The 21,207-nt window shown below is 50.9% G+C and overlaps 1 protein-coding gene across 4 annotated transcripts in view; it reads left to right on the forward strand.

The window, feature by feature from the left end:
- Nucleotides 1–21,207, forward strand: part of LOC129561553 (HAUS augmin-like complex subunit 3) — a 100,549-nt gene that overhangs the window by 72,810 nt on the left and 6,532 nt on the right. Inside the window, exons 10-14 of one of the 4 annotated variants that reach the window (XM_088836609.1) lie at nt 4,176–4,259; nt 4,569–4,664; nt 13,421–13,477; nt 14,255–14,308; nt 14,931–14,996. In XM_088836609.1, coding sequence (XP_088692735.1) covers nt 4,176–4,259; nt 4,569–4,664; nt 13,421–13,477; nt 14,255–14,308; nt 14,931–14,996 — 357 coding nt within the window. The other 3 variants (XM_088836607.1, XM_088836608.1, XM_088836606.1) reach the window with 3 other exon arrangements.

Here is a 21,207-nt window from a genome sequence, read left to right on the forward strand (position 1 = left end):
CAATGGTAGCAAGTATTCATCTTGTTCTGCAACCATCACCAGCTTCCATCTCCATGACTGTTTTTGTCTTGTAAAACTGAAACCTATAGCTTGTGAACAGGTGCTTGCCGTTCTCCCCCCTCCCAGCTTCTGGCACCCGTCACTGCTCCTTGTCTCTCTGTGATTTTGAGGACTCTTAGTACTTCACGCGAGTGGAGTCATGCGCTGTCTGTCTGCTCGCGACCGGCTCGCTTCACTCAGCGTCGCGTCCTCAGGGTCATCCATGCTGTAACCTCTTGCAGACCTTCCTTCCTTTTGAGGCTGAATAACACTCCATTGTACGTGCATGCCACGTTTTCGTTATCTGTTCATCTGCTGATGAATGCAACCTCGATGGCTTCCGTATTTTATGTTTGTCTTTATGCCAGTGGGAAATGGAAGCAACTTAGCTATTATTAGCTATTGTAAATATGGGCTATGAAAATAGGTACCCAAATACCTCTTTAAGATCCTGCTTTCAGTTCTTTTGAATATAGAAGTGAATTGCTAAATCTTATGGTATTTCTGTTTTTAATTCTTTGAGGAACCACCATGTTTTTTCCAAAGCCCCTGTACCATTTTTGTTCCCATAAGCAGTGCATAAGGGTTCCAGTTTTTCTCCATCCTTGCCAACAGTTACCGTTTTCTGTTTTTTTTTTTTTGACAGTAGCCATCCTAATGGGTGTGAGGTGGTGTCTCATTGTAGTTTCGGTTTGCATTTCACTAATGGTTCAGTTCAGTTCAGTCACTCAGTCGTGACCGACTCTTTGCAACCCCATGAATCACAGCACGCCAGGCCTCCCTGTCCATCACCAACTCCCGGAGGTCACTCAAACTCATGTCCATCGAGTCGGTGATGCCATCCAGCCATCTCATTCTCTGTCGTCCCCGTCTCCTCCTACCCCCAATCCCTCCCAGCATCAGAGTCTTTTCCAGTGAGTCAGCTCTTCGCGTGAGATGGCCAAAGTATTGGAGTTTCAGCTTTAGCATCAGTCCTTCCAATGAACACCCAGGATCGATCTCCTTTAGAATGGACTGGTTGGATCTCCTTGCAGTCCAAGGGACTCTCAAGAGTCTTCTCCAGCACCACAGTTCAAAAGCATCAGTTCTTCGGTGCTCAGCTTTCTTCACAGTCCAACTCTCACATCCATACATGACCACTGGAAAAACCATAGCCTTGACTAGACGGACCTTTGTTGGCAAAGTGATGGTTGCTGCTGCTGCTGCTGCTAAGTCACTTCAGTCGTGTCCGACTCTGTGTGACCCCATAGACGGCAGCCCATCAGGCTCCCCCGTCCCTGGGATTCTCCAGGCAAGAACACTGGAGTGGGTTGCCATTTCCTTCTCCAATGTGTGAAAGTGAAAAGGGAAAGTGAAGTCGCTCAGTCATGTCTGACTCGTAGCGACCGCATGGACTGCAGCCTACCAGGCTCCTCCGTCCATGGGATTTTCTAGGCAAGAGTACAAGTGGTGCTTAAAATCTTCTAATGTGCTTAGAAGAGTTGTACATTTGTACGTCTTCTCTGAGAAATAATGTCTATTCAAGGCCTTTGCCCATTTTTGGATTGGATTCTTTTCTTATTGTTTAGTTTTTGGAGTTCTGTATATATTTTGGATATTAATCCCGTATCAACATGATTTTTATATATTTTTCTCCCATTCTATGGATTGCCTTTTTACTCTGTTGATACTTTTTTTTAAAGTTAGACACTTCTACCTGATCATTATTTTTAATTTATTTATTTTAGTTGGAGGGTGATTGCTGTACAGTGTCGTGGTTTCTGCTGTTCACCAACGTGAATCAGCCGCCGGTGTACGCATGTTCCCTCCCTCCTGAACCCCCCTCCCCCTCCTCCCTCCCCCTCCCCCTCCCTTCTGAACCCCCTCCCCCTCCCCCTCCTCCCTCCCCCTCCCCCTCCCTTCTGAACCCCCCTCCCCCCTCCCACCTCAGCGCTGTCTTCTGATGCACAAAATTTTCAATTGTCATAAAGTCTAATTTAAAATGTCTTTCTTTTGTTACCTGTTCCTTTGGTGCCATATCTAAGTGATCCTTGCCAAATCCAACACTGTTAGACTTTAGTCCTGGTTTCTTCTTAGAGTTTTATTATTTTAGGTCTTATGCTTAGGTCCTTGATTAATTTTGAGTCAATTTTTGTGTATGGTGTTAAGTAAGTATAGAGCTTCATTTTTCTGCATGTGGATACCCAGTTTTCCCAGCACCATTTATTGAAAAGACTGTCCTTTCTCCATTGAATGGTCTTAGCACCTTATCAAAATCATTTGACCATATATGCAAGGGTTTATTTCTGGGCTCACTATTTTATGAGTATGTTTGGTTTGTATGTCTATCTTTATGCCAATGGAAAATGGAAAGCATGCTCAATTGTGTCTGACTCTATAACTCCACAGACTGTACCCTACCAGGCTCCTCTGTCCATGGAGTTTTTCCTGGCAAGAGTACTGGAGCAGGTTGCCATTTCCTTCTCCAGGGGATCTTCCTGACCCAGGGATCAAATCTGCATTTCCTGCATCTTCTCTGTTACATACTGACTGTTTACCACTGAGCCACCAGGGAAGCCTTCTTTATGCCAGTAGCACACGATTTTTATTACTGTAACCATGTAGTAAGTTTTGCAAGCAGGAAGTGTGGGTCATGCAGCTTTGTTCTTTATCAAGGTTATTTGGGCTACTTGCTGTTCCTTAAGATTCCATTTGAATTTTAGGATGGATTTTTCTATTTCTGAAAAAATTGTCTTTAGAATCTTGATAGGGTTGCACTGAATCTGTAGATCACTCTGACTAGTATTGACCTCTTAATATATTGCCTTCCAATCCAAGAGCATGAGATGTGTTTCCATTTTTTTATGTCATTTTGAATTTCTTTCAGCAATGTTGTGTGGGCTTCCTTGGTGGCTCAGTGGTAAAGAATCTGCCTGCCAGTGCAGGAGACATGGGTTTAACCCCTGGGTTGGGAATATTCCCTGGAGTAGGAAATGGCAACCTACTACAGGACTCTTGCCTGGGAAATCCCATGGATAGAGGAGCCTGGTGGGGCTGCTCAAACACGACTTAGCAACTAAACAACAGCAACCTGTTGTAGCTTCCGTTGTGTAAGTTTTTCACCTTCTGGGTTAAGTTAATTCCTAAGTATTTTACTCTTTTTGATGCTGTCGTGAATGGAATTGTTTTTGTAATTTCCACTTCATATTGTGTGTAGAGATGAAACTGAATTTTGTGTGTTGATGTTATATCCTGCTATTTTGCTGCATTCCGAAAGTTCTAACCATTTTTTTGGTAGAATCTTTAAGATTTTTCTACGTATAAAATCATGTCATCTGCAAGCAAGGATAATTTTACTTCTTCCTTTCCAGTTTGGATGCCTTTTATTTCTTTTTCTTGCCTAATTACCCTGGCTAGAATTCCTACACCATGTTGAATAGAAGTGGTGACAGCAGACATCCTTGCCTTTTTCCTGATCTTAGGGAAACTCTTTCAGTCTTTCACCACTGAATACGATGCATGTGGTTGGACCATGCGTTTTTATTCATTCTGCCAATCTCTGTCTTTCTGCTTTTCTTCTGACCATAAAGAGAGGAGGTGAGGGCCTCATAAATTCAGCATGTCCTACTGTTATGCTCAGCAGTGTATTTATCAGCTGCTTCCTAAGGCACCTTTGTCTTTATCCACCTGGGCCCTCTGTGCCCCCACCCCTTGCCTGGACCGTGTGCTAGTCTGTGTGGTTGCTCAGAGGTGCTCCCTCTTTGGGAGGGAGGGTGCTGCATCGCGGTCGCCGTGCAGTGTGGACCTGAGTCTTCTGCCTCGGGATCCTTGGCGAGCCTCAGCTTATGGGGTGACGCTGCATCCTGCTGCTGGTCATAATGCTGCTGGGCTCCTTCTACCTCCTCTCTGCTGAAGGGTTTCCTATTTTCACGTCTTTCAGTATGTCTCCTTGGATCCACTTCACTTAGGAGACTGATTCTATGAGCTGAGTATTCCATCACGAGTCAACATTTGTATTTTGTTATCTGTCATTTCGGTAAATTATAAATTATCTTTTTGTTCTTACAAGGTCTTTTGTTGAGAATTATTTGGTGTGCAAATTAGATCATCTTAAATTGTGAACACTGTTAGTAAGATCGTGTTTGTTGCTTTCATAGTCTCGTCTCAAGGAACTGGAGCAAGAAGCCCATTTTGTCGCAGGAGAACGGTTTCTTATCACAAGTAACCATCAGCTTCGAGAGGTAAAGCTGAATTTCGCTTCTTTGACAGAAATATGCTTCCTGTTCAGGGGTTAAAGGGAGGTTTACTCTGAATTTATGAACACTGTTTTTGTGACTGTCTGAAAGTATGTAAGTGGCTGATGTTCTCTCATGCTGAGATTCATTGCTTCAAAGCCCCTAAATCCGAGAACAGTACCGAATCAGGACCTGCGCGTTTGGTAGCACCTGATCGGGGTGTCCTCTCTGGCCGGCTGCTGACCTCTGTGCTGGTGGCGTGCAGGTCCTCTGAGGGCTGGGGCTGCTCGCCACGTGACGTTGCCTCTGTTGCAGATCCTGTTCGGCAAGCTACAGCTGCACCTGCTGCGCCCACAGGGTGCGCTCCCCACGACGGGGCTGCTGAGACTCCCGTCCACGTCGGAAGCCGTGGTAAGGTTCGACAGTGTCCCCTTGCTCTCTGAAAGGGCAGCACATCCACAGGGCATGCAAGTCCCTCTCAGGCCCCCAGGCTCCTTGTGGCGGAGGAGCCTGCAGCAATCTCCACAGAGCAATTCCATTCAGTCATTTCCTTTTGCAGCAGGAGAGGGGTCCCTGTCCCAAGGTTGCCCTTCAGGTATGAACGAGGGACACAGGCTTTTACGGTACAGTTTTCCAGAGGCAGTAAATTAGCTTGGTTTCCTGCAAAGACAATTTGATGGAATTTTGTCCTGAAAACCAAATTCTTGACCATCTAGTCATGACCTCTTTGTTTCACACCCTCGTAAGAGACTGGAAATGGGAGCAAGTCATCAGTTGTCTTCTTTCCCCAAGTTTATCTTAGAAAAGTTTGGCTGCCCTTCTCTTGGGATGAGTGCAATTTTGAACAGAGAGTAGGGCGATAGACTCCAACTGCGTGGCAGAGAATGCGTAGATGTTCAGAATTCAGGAAGTGGCGCCCGCGGAAGCCTGCAGAGAGGAGGTTGGCAGCTCAGCGAGATGACCCGCATTGCTCCTGCGAGCGCCGCTGTGCAGGCCCCGGTCCCTCTCTGTGCTTTGTCCCGCTCGGACTTTGCAGCAGCAGGTTTCCTTCCAGACTGCCCTGTGCATGTTGCCCCTCCAGCCCCCACTTTCTGTTCATCTCAGCCCCGACAGAGCTTTGTGCTTGCTGACTGTCCCCCGACCCAGCCCTCAGCGGCTGGACAGCAGTTACCAAGGGACCCCTCCTCCCCTCGCCCCCTGGCGGGACGTGACTCTGCCCTGCCTGAGTCGTCCCCACCCTGCTGAGCAGCTCCTCCTGTGTCTGCAGAGCCGGCAGTGACCCACCACATCTGGGCAGAAGGGTCTTTCAAAGCCAGAGAAGTCTCGGTGCCGCCCTGACTTCAGCTCCGCACGGCACTCAGAGTGAGACCCTGGCTCTCCAGTGCGTCCACCGCCCGCGCCCGGGGGTCTGGGCCCAGTCCTCCCCTCTCCCCGCCACGCTGCACTCCCAGCCCCACCCAGCACACTTCCCACAAGCGCCCTCCTCAGGCTGGAGGCTCCCTGTGGGTTTTGCTCAGCTGGCTTCTGACTGTCAGCTTAAGTACTGCTTCCAGAGAGACCTCCTTGTCACAGATGACTGTGAGGCCCCTGGTTGCAACCTCTTCCTTCACCTTGATTTGTTTTCTGCTTCTAACTTGCCAAAATGCTGGAGGAGGTGTGGAGAGAAGGGAAACTTCCTGTATTGCTGGTGGGAATGTAAACAGATGCAGCTACAATGGAGAACCGTATGAAGGTTCCTTAAAAACCGAAAAACAGAACTGCCACATGACGCAGCAGTCCCACTCCTGGGCGTAGACCTGGAGGAAAGCATCACTGCAAAACATATCTGCACTGTGGTGCTCCGTGTGACACTGTTCACCGTAGCCCAGACGTGGAGGCCCCTCAGTGCCCATCCACAGAGGGGTGGGGGGAGATGATGTGCTCCATGCACTCAACCATAAAGAAGAGCAGGTGGGGGCTTCCCTGCTGGCCCTTGCGGTTAAGACTGCTGGCTTCCACTGCAGGGGGTGTGGGTTTCATCCCTGGCTGGGATACTAAGATCCCACATGCCACGTGGAGCAGCCGAAAGATAAAAATATGCAGAAGTTGTTTAAAAAATTTGTTTTAGAAAAGAATGAATGAAATAATCCCATTTGGAGCAGCATAGACGGACCTAGAGATTCTTACACTAAGTGGGGTTATCACACTAAGTCAGATAGAGACAGACAAAGGCCATACCACGCATATGTGGAGCCTAGTTGTTTAAAAATGATACAAATGAACTTAGTTATAAAACAGAAACAGACTTACAGATATTGAAAACACACTTACGGTTGCCAAAGGGGCAAGGGTGGCAAGCGAGGCATCACCAGGACTTGGGTGAATGTATATGTGCTACTGTATAACATGGCCTCCGGTCCCATTACTTCACGGCAACTAGATGGGGGAACAATGGGAGCAGTGAGAGACTATTTTTCTGGGCTCCAAAATCACTGCAGATGGTGACTGCAGCCATGAAATTAAAAGACGCTTGGTCCTGGGAAGAGAAGCCTAGACAGCATATTAAAACGCAGAGACGTTACTTTACCAACAAAGGTCCATCTAGTCAAAGGTATAGTTTTTCCAGTACTTATGTACAGATGTGAGAGTTGGACCATAAACAAATCTGAGTGCCAAAGAATTGAAACTTTTGAACTGTGGTGTTGGAAAAAACTCTTGAGATTCCGTTGGACTGCAAGGAGATCCAGCCAGTCCATCCTAAAGGAAATCAGTCCTAAATTTTCATTGAAAGGACTGATGCTGAAGCTGAAGCTCCAATACTTTGGCCTCCTGATGAGAAGAACTGACTCATTGGAAAGATCCTGATGGTGGGAAAGATTGAAGGCAGGAGGAGGGATGAGATGGTTGGATGGCATGAGTTTGAGTAGGCTCTGGGAGTTGGTGATGGACAGGGGAGCCTGGTGTGCTGCGGTCCATGGGGTTGCGAAGCATCAGACACGACTGAGCGACTAACACATGTATAACACAGATAGCCAACAGGGAACTACTGTATACAGCACGGGGAGCTGTGCTCAGAACCCTGTGATAACCTGTACGAGGAGAGAAGCTGTGAAAGAAGAAATACGTGTGCGTGAATAACCAAATCACTATGAAAGAAGAAATACGTGTGCGTGAATAACCAAATCACTATGAAAGAAGAAATACGTGTGCGTGAATAACCAAATCACTTTGCTGCACACCTGAATCTAATGCAACACAGTAGGTCAACTATATGCCAATAAAAGTTTTAAAATAAAATAAACTTGCCTGGTTCCTTGCTTGCTGTTCCAGTAGGATGTAGGTTGCACAGATCAGAGACTTCACCTGCCTTGTTTGCTACGACCCCAGAGTCAGATGGCCTAGAACTAGCCCTTGTTGGGGCTGTTTGTTCACAGAGCGTGGCCAGGGCAGGGAGCAGGACCCCCATGCTGGAGAGTCTGGGTGTGCTTCAGTGCCGCATGGCAGCGTGCCCTCGAGTTCCAGTAGAGGGCACGCTGAGAGGTGGGACCTGAGAGAGCCATAATTGTCCCCTCAGGTTGCACCCGAGCTGGGGGGTCTCAGCCTGATTTATTCTGTGTCCGGGCACCCTCTCCCTCTCCTGTGTTGCTCCTCAACTCTTCCTGACAACCAGCAGCGGAGGAGGAAATGTAATTCTCCCGTGTTGAGGTAGTTTCCTGTGGATTAAGACAGTGCCCTGCAGAAACAAAGGCACAGTCAACACGAACCATATCTGTTAGCCTTGCTGGCAGATAGATGGGGGAAAAGTGGAAACAGTGGCAGAATTCATTTTCTTGGTCTCCAAAATCACTGTGGACGGTGACTGCAGCCAAAAAATTAAAAGATGCTTGCTCCTTGGAAGAAAAGCTATGACCCACCTAGACAGCATATTAAAAAGCAGAGACATCACTTTGCCAACAAAGGTCCATCTAGTCAAAGCTATGGTTTTTCCAGTGGTCATGTACAGATGTGAGAGTTGGACCATAAAGAAGGCTGAGCACCAAAGAATTGATACTTTTAAATTGGGGTGCCGGAGAAGACTCTTGAGAGTCCCTTGGACAGCAAGGAGACCAGTCCATCCTAAAGGAGATCAGTCCTGAATACTCATTGGAAGGATGGAAACTAAAGCTCCAGTACTTTGGCTGTCCAACGTGAAGAGCCGAGTCAGCGGAAAACACCCTGATGCTGGGAAAGACTGAGGGCAGGAGGAGAAGGGGGCGACAGAGGACGAGATGGTTGGGTGGCATCACCGACTCAGTGGACGTGAATTTGAGCAGACTCTGGGAGGGCAGCCAGGTGTGCTGCAGTTCGTGGAGTCGCAAAGAGTCGGGCACAACTCAACAACTGAAAAGTGAAAGTGAAAGGCGCTCAGTTGTCTCCAACTCTTTGTTACCCCGTGGACTATACAGTCCTGGAACTCTCCAGGCCAGAATACTGGAGTGGGTAGCCTTTCCCTTCTCCAGGGGATCTTCCCAACCCAGGGATTGAACCCAGGTCTCCCACACTGCAGGCGGCTTCTTTACCAGCTGAGTCACCAGGGAAGCCCAAGAATGCTGGAGTGGGTAGCATATCCCTTCTCCAGCGGATCTTCCTGACCCAAGACTTGAACTGGGGTCTCCGGCATTGCAGGCAGACTCTTTACCAACTGAGCTACCAGGGAAGCAACAACTGAACAACTTACTTAACTGGGCAAGTCATACTGTCCTGTACATTTAAAAAGATGAACCTTTGCTAGGTAACACGTGCACATGGTTCCCAATTGAAGACTGACTCCTCTGCTTCTTTTCCCCCCTCCTGTCCCCTGCGCCCACCTCCCCCAGCATTCGAGCGGGTGTAGAGCAGTGGTGAGACGGACAGCCTAGATCTGTTCAAGTAAGGGTGCCACTGTGAGCTTAGGTGTAGTTTTATTAGACCTTGTTTTTGGTTTCAGGTTCACAGGAGAGTTGAGCAGAAAGTACAGAGAAGCCTCATATACCCCCTGCCCCTCCGTAACACACATGGTCCCCCTACCCCCAGTGTGCCCCGCCAGGGGGTACACTTGTTGGAGAGGATGAGCCCATGGTGACACATCATCGTTCCCAAAGTGTAGTCTGCACTAGGGTCCCTCTTGGTGTCACGTGGGCTCAGACAGACGTACGACGACAGGTGTCCACCGTCGCAGCACCGCGCAGAGTTGTTTCACCGCCCTGAACGTCCTCTGTTCTCCCTGTTCATCCTGCCCTCCACCCCGGCAACCACTATTTCAATAGTTTTGTCTTTTCCAGAGTGTCATATAGGAGTTATTTATTATGTGGCTTTTTCAGGTTTGATTCTTCCAGCTAGCGATATGCACTTAAGGTTCTTCCATGTCTTTTCATAGCTCATTTCTTTTTAACACAGAATCCTGTTCCATCTACTCACCTACTGAGGGATGTGTTAGCTGCTTCCAATTTTTGGCAGTTATGAATGAAGTTGCTTTAATGTTCATGTGCAGGTTTTCCTGTGGACATAAGTTTCCGTCTCATTTGAGTAAATAAATAGCATGATTTCTGGATGGTTTTGTGAGAAACCACCACATTGTCTTCCAACGTGGCTGCGCCGTTTGCATTCCCACCAGCAGTGATGAGAGTCCCTGCTGCCCCATGTCCTTGCCAGCACATGGTGGTGTCCGTGTCCTGGCTTTTGACCAAGACCACCCTTGGGACTTCCGTAGCCGTCCAGTGGTTAAGACACTCCACTTCCACTTCAGGGGACACAGGTTCAATTCCTGTGTTAGGCAACTAAGTTCTCACAAGCCGTGTGCCCAACAATAAACAAGTACAAATTAAAAGTAAAAACAGTACTCTTGTAGCTGGAGCATGGAAGAAGCCCATTAATAGGCCTTGGCCGCGGTGCGGGCTCTGCTGGCTCAGTGCCCAGGTGCCGGTGGGGAGGTTGGAGCAGGGCAGACACATGCCCAGAGCATTTGAGAACAGAAGGGCGCTTCTCTAAGTGTGAGCTCACGTGAGCGTGACTGTGGAGTAATTCCTGGTTTTCTTAGTTCTGCAGCTGAGCAGGTAGAGATGGCCGCTACCCAGGAAGAACCACGAGAGAAGCGGTTTACTGGGCAGGGGCGGAGGGTGTCCAGCGCTCGGTCCTGGACTCGGGAAGACAGGCGTGCGCACAGGTGTTGGCACAGTGCAGCTGGGCCTGTGAGGAGACCTCTCGTGCTGGAGGCACTCACCTGGACGTCGTCGCCCTGGGGTCAGCCCTCCACCCTGGCAGGAGCTTTTCAGAATCCCTCGTGCCTAGACCCTTGACCGAGCCACAGTCAGAGGCTGGGGGTGCGCGACCCAGTCCCAACGTGTTTCTGAAGCTCTGCTGCGGAGTCCATAAGCAGACTGCACTGATAGCCACAGAACTGAGTGCTGAGAGACTGCCGCGTCGGGTCAGGGGTCAGAGCAAAGAGGCGCCAAGCAGAGGCTGCGGAGCAGCCAGAGGGGAAGGAGCGTGGAGCCCGGAGCCAGCAGAGGGAGTGTGTGATAAAGCGCTCACAGCGACCCAGGCCAGCACTCTGCCTCTGACGGTTGCCCTTTATCGAAGATCAAACTCTCCACTTTTCTCAAGTGTGCTCAGACAGCTGGATGCGAGATAATGCAGGGAGCCTGCGGTTAGAGTCCTTTTCTGAGTAGAGTATCAGGATAAAGAGAGTGAGCTGATCTTAAGCAGGTTTCGAGGCTGAGTGTTTTCGTGCACTTTGCTCCCCCGAGGGACAGCTTCCCTCAGAAGCCGCAGTGCTGGGTTACACGGAGGCAGGGCTCCTCCCTGGGCAGAGCCTGCTCGGAGGACCCCAGCGGTGGCCCTCCTGTTGGGTCCCTGTGGCCAGCCCAGGCTCTGTGTGCTCAGTTGTCCCCAAGCAGAGAGTGATGCAGGTCTGGGGCTCACACCAGTGCAGCCCAGTTGCGTTGCCAGTTCTCCCCCAAAGGGACTCGCAGATTCAAAATGATCCTGATTCCCCAGCAGGACTTTCTGGTACAAACTGGCGAACCAAAACCCCAATTTATATGGAGATGCCAAAAGCTAGAAGAGCCAAGATAATCTTAAAAGTACTACCAAAGGACTTAGTCTGTTGGCCATCAAGATTAATCATAAAGCAACTGGAAAGTGAAAGTGGCTCAGCTGTGTCCAACTTTTTGCAGCCCCATAGACTAGAGTCCATGGACTTCTCCAGGCCAGAATACTGTAGTGGGTAGCCTTTCCCTTCTTCAGGGGATCTGCGCAACCCAGGAATTGAACCCAGGTCTCCAACATTGCACGCGGATTCTTTACCAGCCGAGCCACCAGGGAAGCCCTTGTGAAAAGCCTTTATGAAAAGACGCTATTAAACAAGTAAAAGAGCAAGCCACAGAGGGGTGGAAGATACCAATATTTAACACTAAATATAGCCAGCTAACGGAGAAGGCAATGGCAAGCCACTCCAGTACTCTTGCCTAGAAAATCCCATGGACGGAGGAGCCTGGTAGGCTGCAGTCCGTGGGGTCGCTAAGGGTCGGACACGACTGAGCGACTTCACTTTCACTTTTCACTTTCACACATTGGAGAAGGAAATGGCAACCCACTCCAGTGTTCTTGCCTGGAGAATCCCAGGGACGGGGGAGCCTGGTGGGCTGCCGTCTATGGGGTCACACAGAGTCGGACACGACTGAAGTGACTCAGCAGCAGCAGCAGCATAGCCAGCTAAAGGAAACCCCGTCCAGAAAGATGAATTCCTGCAAATCAAGAAGAAAAAGACATACAAGACAAGGTTTTAACGAAAGGAGATCTACAGGCAATAAATATTTGAAGAGTGACTTTATTAGTCAGGGAAATACACACCAAAACTACAGTGAAACATCACATTTACCAGCAGGGTTAGAATTAATACCTAGGAGAACGTGTGTTGGCAAAAATGCGGAGAATGAGAACTTTTATGTGCTGCTGATAGGGACACGCCGTGCGTTCACCTTGGGGAGCGGGCTGGTATCATCTCTGCTGTGTGTGACCGGCAGTCCTACCCCGCCCTGTGTACATGTCCAGCAGAACTGTGGATGTCTGTGTACCAAACGCAAATCTGTGTACCGGAATGTTCACAGCAGCACTCTTCGTCCTAGCCCTGAAGTGGAAACAAGCCTCGTATCCATCAGGGGTGGAATGGATAAATAACTGCCCTGCATTCAAATACTCCCACTCAGCTATGGGAGTGAATGAAATAGTGCCTCATACAACAGCTGCTGCTGCTGCTGCTGTCTCTTCAGTGGCGTCTGACCCTCTGCGACCCCACGGGCTGCAGCCCCCCAGGCTCCTCTGTCCATGGGACTCTCCAGGCCAGAACACTGGAGTGGGTTGCCATGCCCTCCTCCAGGGGATCTTCCCGACCCAAGGATCGAACCCAGGTCTCCTGCACTGCAGGCAGATTCTTTACCACTGAGCTACCAGGGAAGTCCCTCATACAAGGACCAACCTTAACACCAGAATATTGAACTAAAGGAGCCACACACAAAGAACACTTATCCTATTCCATTGATACAAAGTTCAAAAAGTGGTAAAGACTGGTCTTGCTGGAGGAGGGCAGGGTGGTGGCTGCCTCTGGGGGAGGGACAGAGACCGGTATGGGAACCCAGCATGTTCCCTCTGGCAGTGCCCAGGTGTGTGCACTCTGTGATCATTTAACGAGGCTTGTTCGTGGGATCTTGTACTTGCCTTTGTGTAAGTTGTACTTCGACTTTTTAAAATTAAATTGAAAACGCGTCATCACATCCCAGCGTTGCCTCCCCAGGCTGGTGCCCAGGTAGCTGTGTCTCAGGTATTGGGTGTTCCCAAACTGTGGAGTCACACAACTGTAGCCTTTTTCCTCATTTACTCTGCATGGTATTAACATGCCCTGAGTTTAGATTTCAGGGATTCAAATCTCAAGAGAAATCTTCTTTCCAAGTTCGTGTGAAGTGCCTTTCGTTCCCAAGTGTACAGTAACGACTCTGCTCAGGGACTAAGAGTCTGACACCTGATCAACTGGCTTTATCACCAGTCCTCATTTTGGAAAGTGTGCTCAAGACGGACCGTGTACTATCAGGACTTTCTCCATCTGAAAATGAGTGTTTAAACTGTTAACATTAAGTGAACGAATTCTGTTGGTGATGTTTATTCTTATTTTTTAGTTAAATGCTCTGCAAGACCTTCATCCGTTACCCAAAATAATTTTGGAATACAGGCAGGTAAGTTAAATTTTTTTTTTTTTCTGTATGTTGGTAACGAAGGGGGCCTGCCTGACACCCAAAATCATCCCTGCAGTAGCCCTGACCGCATGCTGAAGGGACAGTTTGTTCAGGCTGACCCCGAGTGAGCCCGGCTTCGTCTGCGAGGAGGTGACGTTGCTCACCTCCGCACATGCCCTGCCGCGGAGCGGGGGAGCCCCAGGGGCAGGCGCATCTCCCCAGCGTGGCGCCGTGTGAGTTAGAGGCCTCCCACGGGAGCCGCCCTCTCCCGGGCTCGCTGTGTTCTGTCACCTCCCAGCCACGCTCGCTGGCTGCTGAGCACGCCCCTGTTTCTAGCTACCCTCCAGCCCCTCCTGGTTTCTCCATCACACACCTGGCATCTGTGCACGCACACGCGGTTGCTGTCACCCACAGCGTGGGTGCTGCTGCTGTCCTTGTGAGGGCCGGGCAGCTGAGGGGTGGGTGGCGGTCGCCCCTGAACTAAACAAGGCACCACGGTGACCCTGGGTGATGGTCCTGGGTCACTCTCCCGTTCTCCCGTTCTCTTTGCAGCTTTCCCGTAAAAAAGCATTATTAGAAGGAGCAGGGCGACATCTCTCCCTGTTGGTCACTGTTTTTAATTCTGGGCACCACACAAGGCCATTTCAGGGCCTCCTGGGGTCACCTGAGGGGACAGGCAATGACCCACACCCAGCACGCTGAGAAACACGGTTTTGACGCTCGTTCCTCATTAAACACTTAAACAGAGAAAGTGACTATTTTTGTTTTACAATCTAGGTTCACAAGATCAAGTCCACCTTTGTAGATGGATTACTAGCTTGCATGAAAAAGGTAACTAAAGCTTAAAAAAATACATATGTATATATAGTGATTGGGAATATGAGTTACTTAGACATGAGTTCAGATACAGCTAGAATTTCTTTAGATAGTCTAATGTTCTTGAACCTATGAGCCACAATTTTGTTATCGTTCCGGTCTACAGCGTAAGTTGTCATTTCACCGTAACATCTTACGGGAAGCTCTGCTGCCGACCATGTGCTTTTGCACCTGTTGCCGCATGTCCTTTCCGCAGTCCCTCGAGGGGGATGTTGTTTCAGTTCACACGTGAGAAGTCTGTGATCAGAGGTGCTGCCCACACGGCAAGGGACAGCCCCCGCCTGTCAGGGGAGGGCAGCTCCACCTCAGGTCCACGCTGAGCCCCCACGGCACGCCAGCCCCCGTGTCCTCCTGCAGCCTCTGCACCAGTCAGGGAGAATCTCGGTCACCCTGACCACGTGTGGGAGTCCTGTAACCCCGAGGACACTCGGGTTGGGAGCTCAGGGCCAGTGGCTCCTGTCTCTCCAGGACAGCACTCTGAGAGCTGTGTGCTATAGGCAGAGACTGGGGGCTCAGCATGTGGGTGCCTCCGTGCAGCATCCTCAGAGCCTAAACTGATTCTTTCCAACTGATCAAGGGCTCCGTATCCTCCACGTGGAACCAGACGGGCACCGTGAGTGGAAGGCTGTCAGCGAAGCACCCCGTGAGTTAGCGCTGGTGAAGCGCCCGTCTGTGTGAGGGTGAAGTTTCACCTGGATGCCTGGCTGCCTGTGCACTTTTTGTTTCTGAAAGGAGACCTCATCCTGTTAGACCGTGGGGTTTTCTGGGTGTTAATCCAGCTGTCACTTATTGAGCACGTGCTCAGTTTGGGTGGACTCGGTCGGGGACCACACTCGTAGCCCTTGGCCCTGTGGCCCCAAGCCGCTCTGCCTCACTCTGTCCACCTGCTCACCCGCCCGGCTTCATCCAGGCTCTGGCTGTGCCTGCAGTGGGCTAGGAGAGCACCCACACGCCTTCCTGGAGGCGTAGTCTCCTAATTGGCAGCTGTAACGGAACAAAAGCCTTGCTTGCACAAGGAAGCTTTCAAAACACTGTCTTCTGTGGATTTCATTCCTAGCACCTCTTGGGGCCGAGGCCGCTGTTTCTTCAGAGGGAGAGGGGGATACAGCTGAGAATAAAGAAGTCTGTGTTTGGCTCTGGCTTTCAACATGGAACTTGTGAAAGTGCTCAGCGGAAATAAGGAAGTGTCAGGAACGACCGTCAGAAAGTGTTTGGGTTGTTTTGTTTTTTTTTCCTTTCAGAAGCTTCCCTTTAAATATCAAGACTCAGGACTGTATTTTTCAGAATTTATAATGTAAGCTATGCAAGTATGCTATACGGGCAGGTCCCTTTCACAGGGAGGCATGGGAACTCCTCGTGGCCTCGGAGGAAGTGCTGAGAGGGAGGCAAGCACCCGTGAACTCCTTCGAAAGGGCCTAGCCGGGCCCTCTGGGGGAGAAACCCAGAGGGGGGTAGGCTGACACAACCTGCAAGCCATGGGGCTGAGGCTTGCTTCCGACCCAGAAGCCTGGGAGAAAGCAGTGTTTCCAGGAGCTCCAGGCCAGGACCGGGCATGAGCCTTGGGCAGGAACCCAAAGTGGCTCTCCTACCAAGACTCTGTAGGCCCTCAGGGTCTGAGTGAGGGCTGGGAAGTCCATGGTCCCTGGGTCCCAGGTCCCCTGGTGTGGAAATGCAGGGCTACCATATTTGTCTGGTCTGAACAGGTCACGGCGGGGCTGTGAAGTGGACAGTCCAAGGCCAAGTCCAGGACCTGAGTTTCAGCAGATCAGCAGTGTCAGGCAGAGCCAAGGCCAGAGCCAGGTCGGCAGAGGAGGGGCCGTTGGATGTTGGCCGTGGTGTGATAACTGGCTTCATCAGCCGGAGCAGTGAGGGCAGGTAGCTCCAGGCTACTGACGTAGGGCCCACCCCTTCCTGATACTGTGGGTTTGTAGGCTCCTCCCCGCAGATGCCACCTGGAGTGGGAGGGGCATGACTGAGAAAAGTCAGGGAGAAAGGCTGGGCTTGGAGGACCGTTTGTCCTTTGCTGAGTGAGTGCTTCTCCCCACATCTAAACTGGTGATGAAAACACCGCTAGTCCACATATTCATTCAAATACCTTCAGCTGCAAGTGGCAGCAAATTAGACTAAATTGACCTCAACAATCTCAGCATACCTGACTTAAGAAGTTCAAGGAAGGGCTGGCTTCAGGCAAGGTTTGATCTAGCAGTCAAAGTCATATGGGCAGGTCCAGTTTCTGTCCCCCATCTCCAGCCTCTCTTTCTCAGCACCGTAGCAGGTCTTGGGGATACCAGCTTAGTTTCTCTCCAGTGGAAATGAGCAGTATCTCTCCATGCCCCTTCCATGAAAGGAGGAGGAAACACCTTTTGCAGATGCCCTCAGCAAGCATCTCTTTGCATCTCTGTCAGGAATAGCCACTGGTCATCTTTGAGCTAGTCGCCATGGCCAGAGGACAGGCTCTGCTGGCTGATGGAACGTGGGGAGGGGGACCCTCGTGAAAATCGGAGTGCTGTTTTCTAAGGAAAAGGAAAAAGAGCTGCGGGGCCCAAAGCATGTGGCAAGATTATGGTATTTTTCATGTTCTTAGCAGAAATAAGGGTCACAAGTTTTAAATCTACTCCCTAAGATAAGTTTACTTGAGCCAGTGTCTCTTTGAATGCACTAAAAAGGGATACTTGTTACTTACCTTTTTGCCTCCAGTGGCAGATGGTCTAGTCTGCCTTCCAGTGTGCCAGTTGCTCTCACACTGTCATTTGGTGACGAGTCTCAGGAGCTTGCCTTCAGGCTCAGACTGTGCCCAAGAAGAGTCCTGCTCTCCCTGTTCAGTGTTTAAGCCCAGTGCTCATCTGTGCCTACCGGATGGTACGATGGCTCTTTTGGAATCATCTGGTCTTGCTCTTTCCATTGCTGGTGTGTGAATTTTTCAGCTTTGTTTATGAATATCCCTCCCACGTGATAACATTTAAGTGAAAGGCACTCAGTCATGTCCGACTCTTTGCGACCCCATGGACTATACAGTCCTTGAAATTCTCCAGGCCAGAATACTGGAGTGGGTAGCCCTTGCCTTCTCCAGGGGATCTTCCCAACCCAGGGATCAAACCCAGGCGGATTCTTTACCAGCTGAGCCACCAGGGAAGCCCAAGAATACTGGAGTGGGTAGCCTTTCCCTTCTCCAGCAAATCTTCCTGACTCAGGAATTGAACCAGGGTCTCCTGCACTGCAGGTGGATTCTTCACCAAACTGAGCTATCAGGGAAGCTATCAGGGAAGCCCTGATATCATTTAAATATCTATCAAAATATTTATTAGCAAGATTTTCATAAATTAGATAAGTATGGCTAAATCTGCACCATTATTTGAACCCAAATGAGATTTTTAGACCTCTGTATTTTGTTATTTTAGTGACTTATTACTTCCCTACTCTTATTTGGAATAAAAAGGTCTGTCGCCTCATGGTCCTTGGACAAGTCACAGCCCTTCCACGCACCTACCTTCATGGGGCCCTGGCGGGTGGAGGTGATTACGGGCAGGTACCACCACCAGGCACACTGCTGCTTTTTGTTCCATTCAAGCTCATCTTTCAAAGCACTGGTTGTGACCTGCAGCTGAACAGACCCTTCAGAGCCAAAGAGCCGGCCGGGGGAGGAGCCTGTCACGCTGCCCCGATGCCGAGTGGCCGCAGTGGGCCCAGCCTCCCTCCTCCTCTGCTTGGCAGAGGCTCAGGCTCTCCCTGGTGGCCGAGCGCTTTTCCCCCTGCTGGTGGGCCGGTTCCGTCCTTCCTCCCCAGGCGGTCCCCTCTCCTGTTCCCCTGGGGGCGGGGCGTGGGGGCGGGGCCGGTTCCTTCCCCAGCCCCTCCTCCTTGCGGCTCTCACCAGCCCCGCGGCCCTCCCTGCTCTGGGCCCCCTTCCCCACCAGGAGCTGCCCACTCACATGCTCAGACCCTCACATCTCTCTTTACTTAGCTCTCCTTCAGACCTCTCAAAAAAAGAAAAACACCCACCGAGTCGCAGTCCCTGTCTCAGGACCACCAGCTCCCGTGGGGTCCGCCTCCTCAGCCCCTCCATCCCCCAGCCTCCTGGGCCGCAGCCCGATGCTCTTCAGGCCCACCTGCGGCCAGGGCTCAGGCTGAAGGCTGGACCCCCGCCTGCCTTCCTGCCTCTCCTCTCTCACTCACCCATTCCCCAGAACCGCGGAGCTCCTGCCGAGCGGAGCCTGGGGGTGGAGGGCCCGAGAGCGACAGCAGATACACTCGACTAGTCGCGGTGTGGGCGGTGATGAGCACTGGAGAACACAACGCAGGGGCGGGGGGCGGACCGAAAGCACGGGAAAAGGCAGCATTCCGGAGCAACGCTGATGGGGGAGGTGACAACCGAAGGAAGCTCGCCCTTGGAGGCGCGTCCTGGGGAGCACAGTTCTTCATTTACTCCAGCAGCCCCCGGCGGGCGTCCCACACAGCGCTCGGAAGACGCGGGAGCCGCTCCACTGGAGAGCAGGGCAGAGGAAGCCGCGGCCCGCCCTGGATTATCCGAGGGCGCTACGGTCCCCGCGCCTGGGCTCCCGTTGCCTCCGCGTCTGCCTGGAGTGAGGAACCTGCGCGCCGATGCGCCAGCCGCAGTCCTGAGCAGCACGGCTGCCTCCTCCACAGGTCAAACTGGACCCTGTTTTTGGCATTTTTGCTAAAACAACTGCTGACAGATGCCAAAAGAGAGACTTCAGATGTCACCTCTGCACCTCGCCTGAACGTAGACTGAGGGCTGTTAGCACTGAGTTTTTCTAGATCAGTTCTCGTATTTTTCTTACACGTGCCCGAGCCCACTGTGAAGACAAATGCGGGCGAGTGCCCAGTCGTCACCCCTCCAGAGCAGCGGGCAGAAGCTGAGGAGGGGACTTGCTGCAGAGCCCCGGCACTTCCCGCAGGCGGTCTTGGCAACCTGGAGACTCTGGCAGGGTTTGTCACACAAAGGACTGGGAGGTGGTTCTCATTCATTTCAGCGCCCACATTAACAGCAGAGAATGTTACGCCCTACAGGAGGGCAAAGCCCCACTTGCTTTCAGTTTCCATAGTCTGGGTACCTTTCCAGACCGTCCTCCTGAGGCGTGGTCGCATCCGTGTGCGCACGCTGCAGCCCCTCTACAGTGTCCCCGAGGCTCATGGGCCTGGTCCTGCCCACGGCCCGGTGGACCCGGGAGAGTGACATTTTCACCGATGGCGGGAGCCAGGTTTCTCGTGCGGGAGTAGGGAGGATGCTGCAGTGATCCACGTGGTGGTGGACAGAGTTGGAGACAGCAGGGTGGACTCCCGTTTAACTCCATGCAGACACAGATGGTCACACGTAAACACCTTTAAACACACACATATCTCCTTGTTCTGTCGGCCTGGAGGGCCTGGAAGCAGTGACGCCCTGGCAAAGAGCACACCCAGCAGCATCCAGATCTCATGCCCGCTGGATCACAGGAAAAGCAAGGGAGTTCCGGAAGAACATCCACTTCTGCTTCAGACTGCAGTAAAGCCTTTGCCTGTGTGGATCAAAACAAACTGGAAAGTTCATCAAGAGATGGGAATACCAGACCACCTGACCTGTCTCCTGCGAAACCTGTATGCAGCTCAAAAAGCAACAGTTAGAACCGGACATGGAACAGCAGACTGGTTCCAAATTGGGAAAGGAGTGCTTCAAGGCTGTATATTGTCACCCTGCTTATTTAACTTCTATGCAGAGTACATCATGTGAAATGCTGGGCTGGATGAAGCACAGGCTGGAATCAAGATTGTGGGGAGAAATGTCAATAACCGCAGATATGCAGATGACACCACCCTTATGGCAGAAAGTGAAGAGGAACTAAAGAGCCTCTTGATGAAGTTGAAAGAGGAGAGTGAAAAAGTTGGCTTAAAGCTTTCTCAACATTCAGAAAACGAAGGTCATGGCATCCAGTCCCATAATTTCGTGGGCAATAGATGGGGAAACAATGGAAACTTCATTTTTTGAGACTTCATTTTTTGGCTCCAAAATCACTGCAGACGGTGACTGCAGCCAGGAAATCAAAAGACGCTCACTCCTTGGAAGGAAAGTTATGACCAACATAGACAGCATATTAAAAAGCAGTGATATTACTTTGCTGGCAAAGGTCCGTCTAGTCAAGGCTATGGTTTTTCCAGTGGTCATGTATGGATGTGAGAGTTGGACCATAAAGAAGACGGAGTGCCAAAGAATTGGTGCTTTCGAGCTGTGGTGTTGGAGAAGACTCTTGAGAATTCCTTGGCCTGCAAGGAGACCAAACCAGTCCCTCCTAAAGGAAATCAACCCTTAATATTCATTGGAAGGACTGATGCCGAAGCTGAAGCTCCAATACTTTGGCCACCTGATGCGAAGGACTGACTTTTGGAAAAGACCCTGATGCTGGGAAAGGTTGAAGGCAGGAGGAGAAGGGGACGACAGGGGATGAGATGGTGAGATAGCTTCACCAGCTCAATGGACCTGAGTTTGAGTGAGCTGCAGGAGATGGTGGAGGACAGGGAAGCCTGGCGCGCTGCAGCCCGTGGGGCCACAGAGAGTCGGACACAAGTGAGTGCACAACAACGACAAATCCTGTTTACAATTGCATCAGAAGTAATAAAACACCTATGGTAAGTTTAACAAAGGAGGGGATTTGCACATCCTGAGATGCAGCCCCTCGCTGGCCGGGGTCCACCTTTGGCTGCTGCAGAGCTCGCTGCCTCTATGCACACCAGCAGTGTGCACGTCGGGGCTGGCCTCCACTCCCCTCCCCTGGCTCTGTCGCCTGTACCGTTGCCATTGGGTCAGTGAACACTCTCCCCAGGGAGTCAGCTTTCTCAGGACACCACCCCTCTTACTTCATCTC

This window comes from Moschus berezovskii, chromosome 5 (assembly GCF_049115385.1).
Source record: "Moschus berezovskii isolate FMDL1 chromosome 5, NW_MosBer_1.0, whole genome shotgun sequence".
Lineage (NCBI taxonomy): Eukaryota > Metazoa > Chordata > Mammalia > Artiodactyla > Moschidae > Moschus > Moschus berezovskii.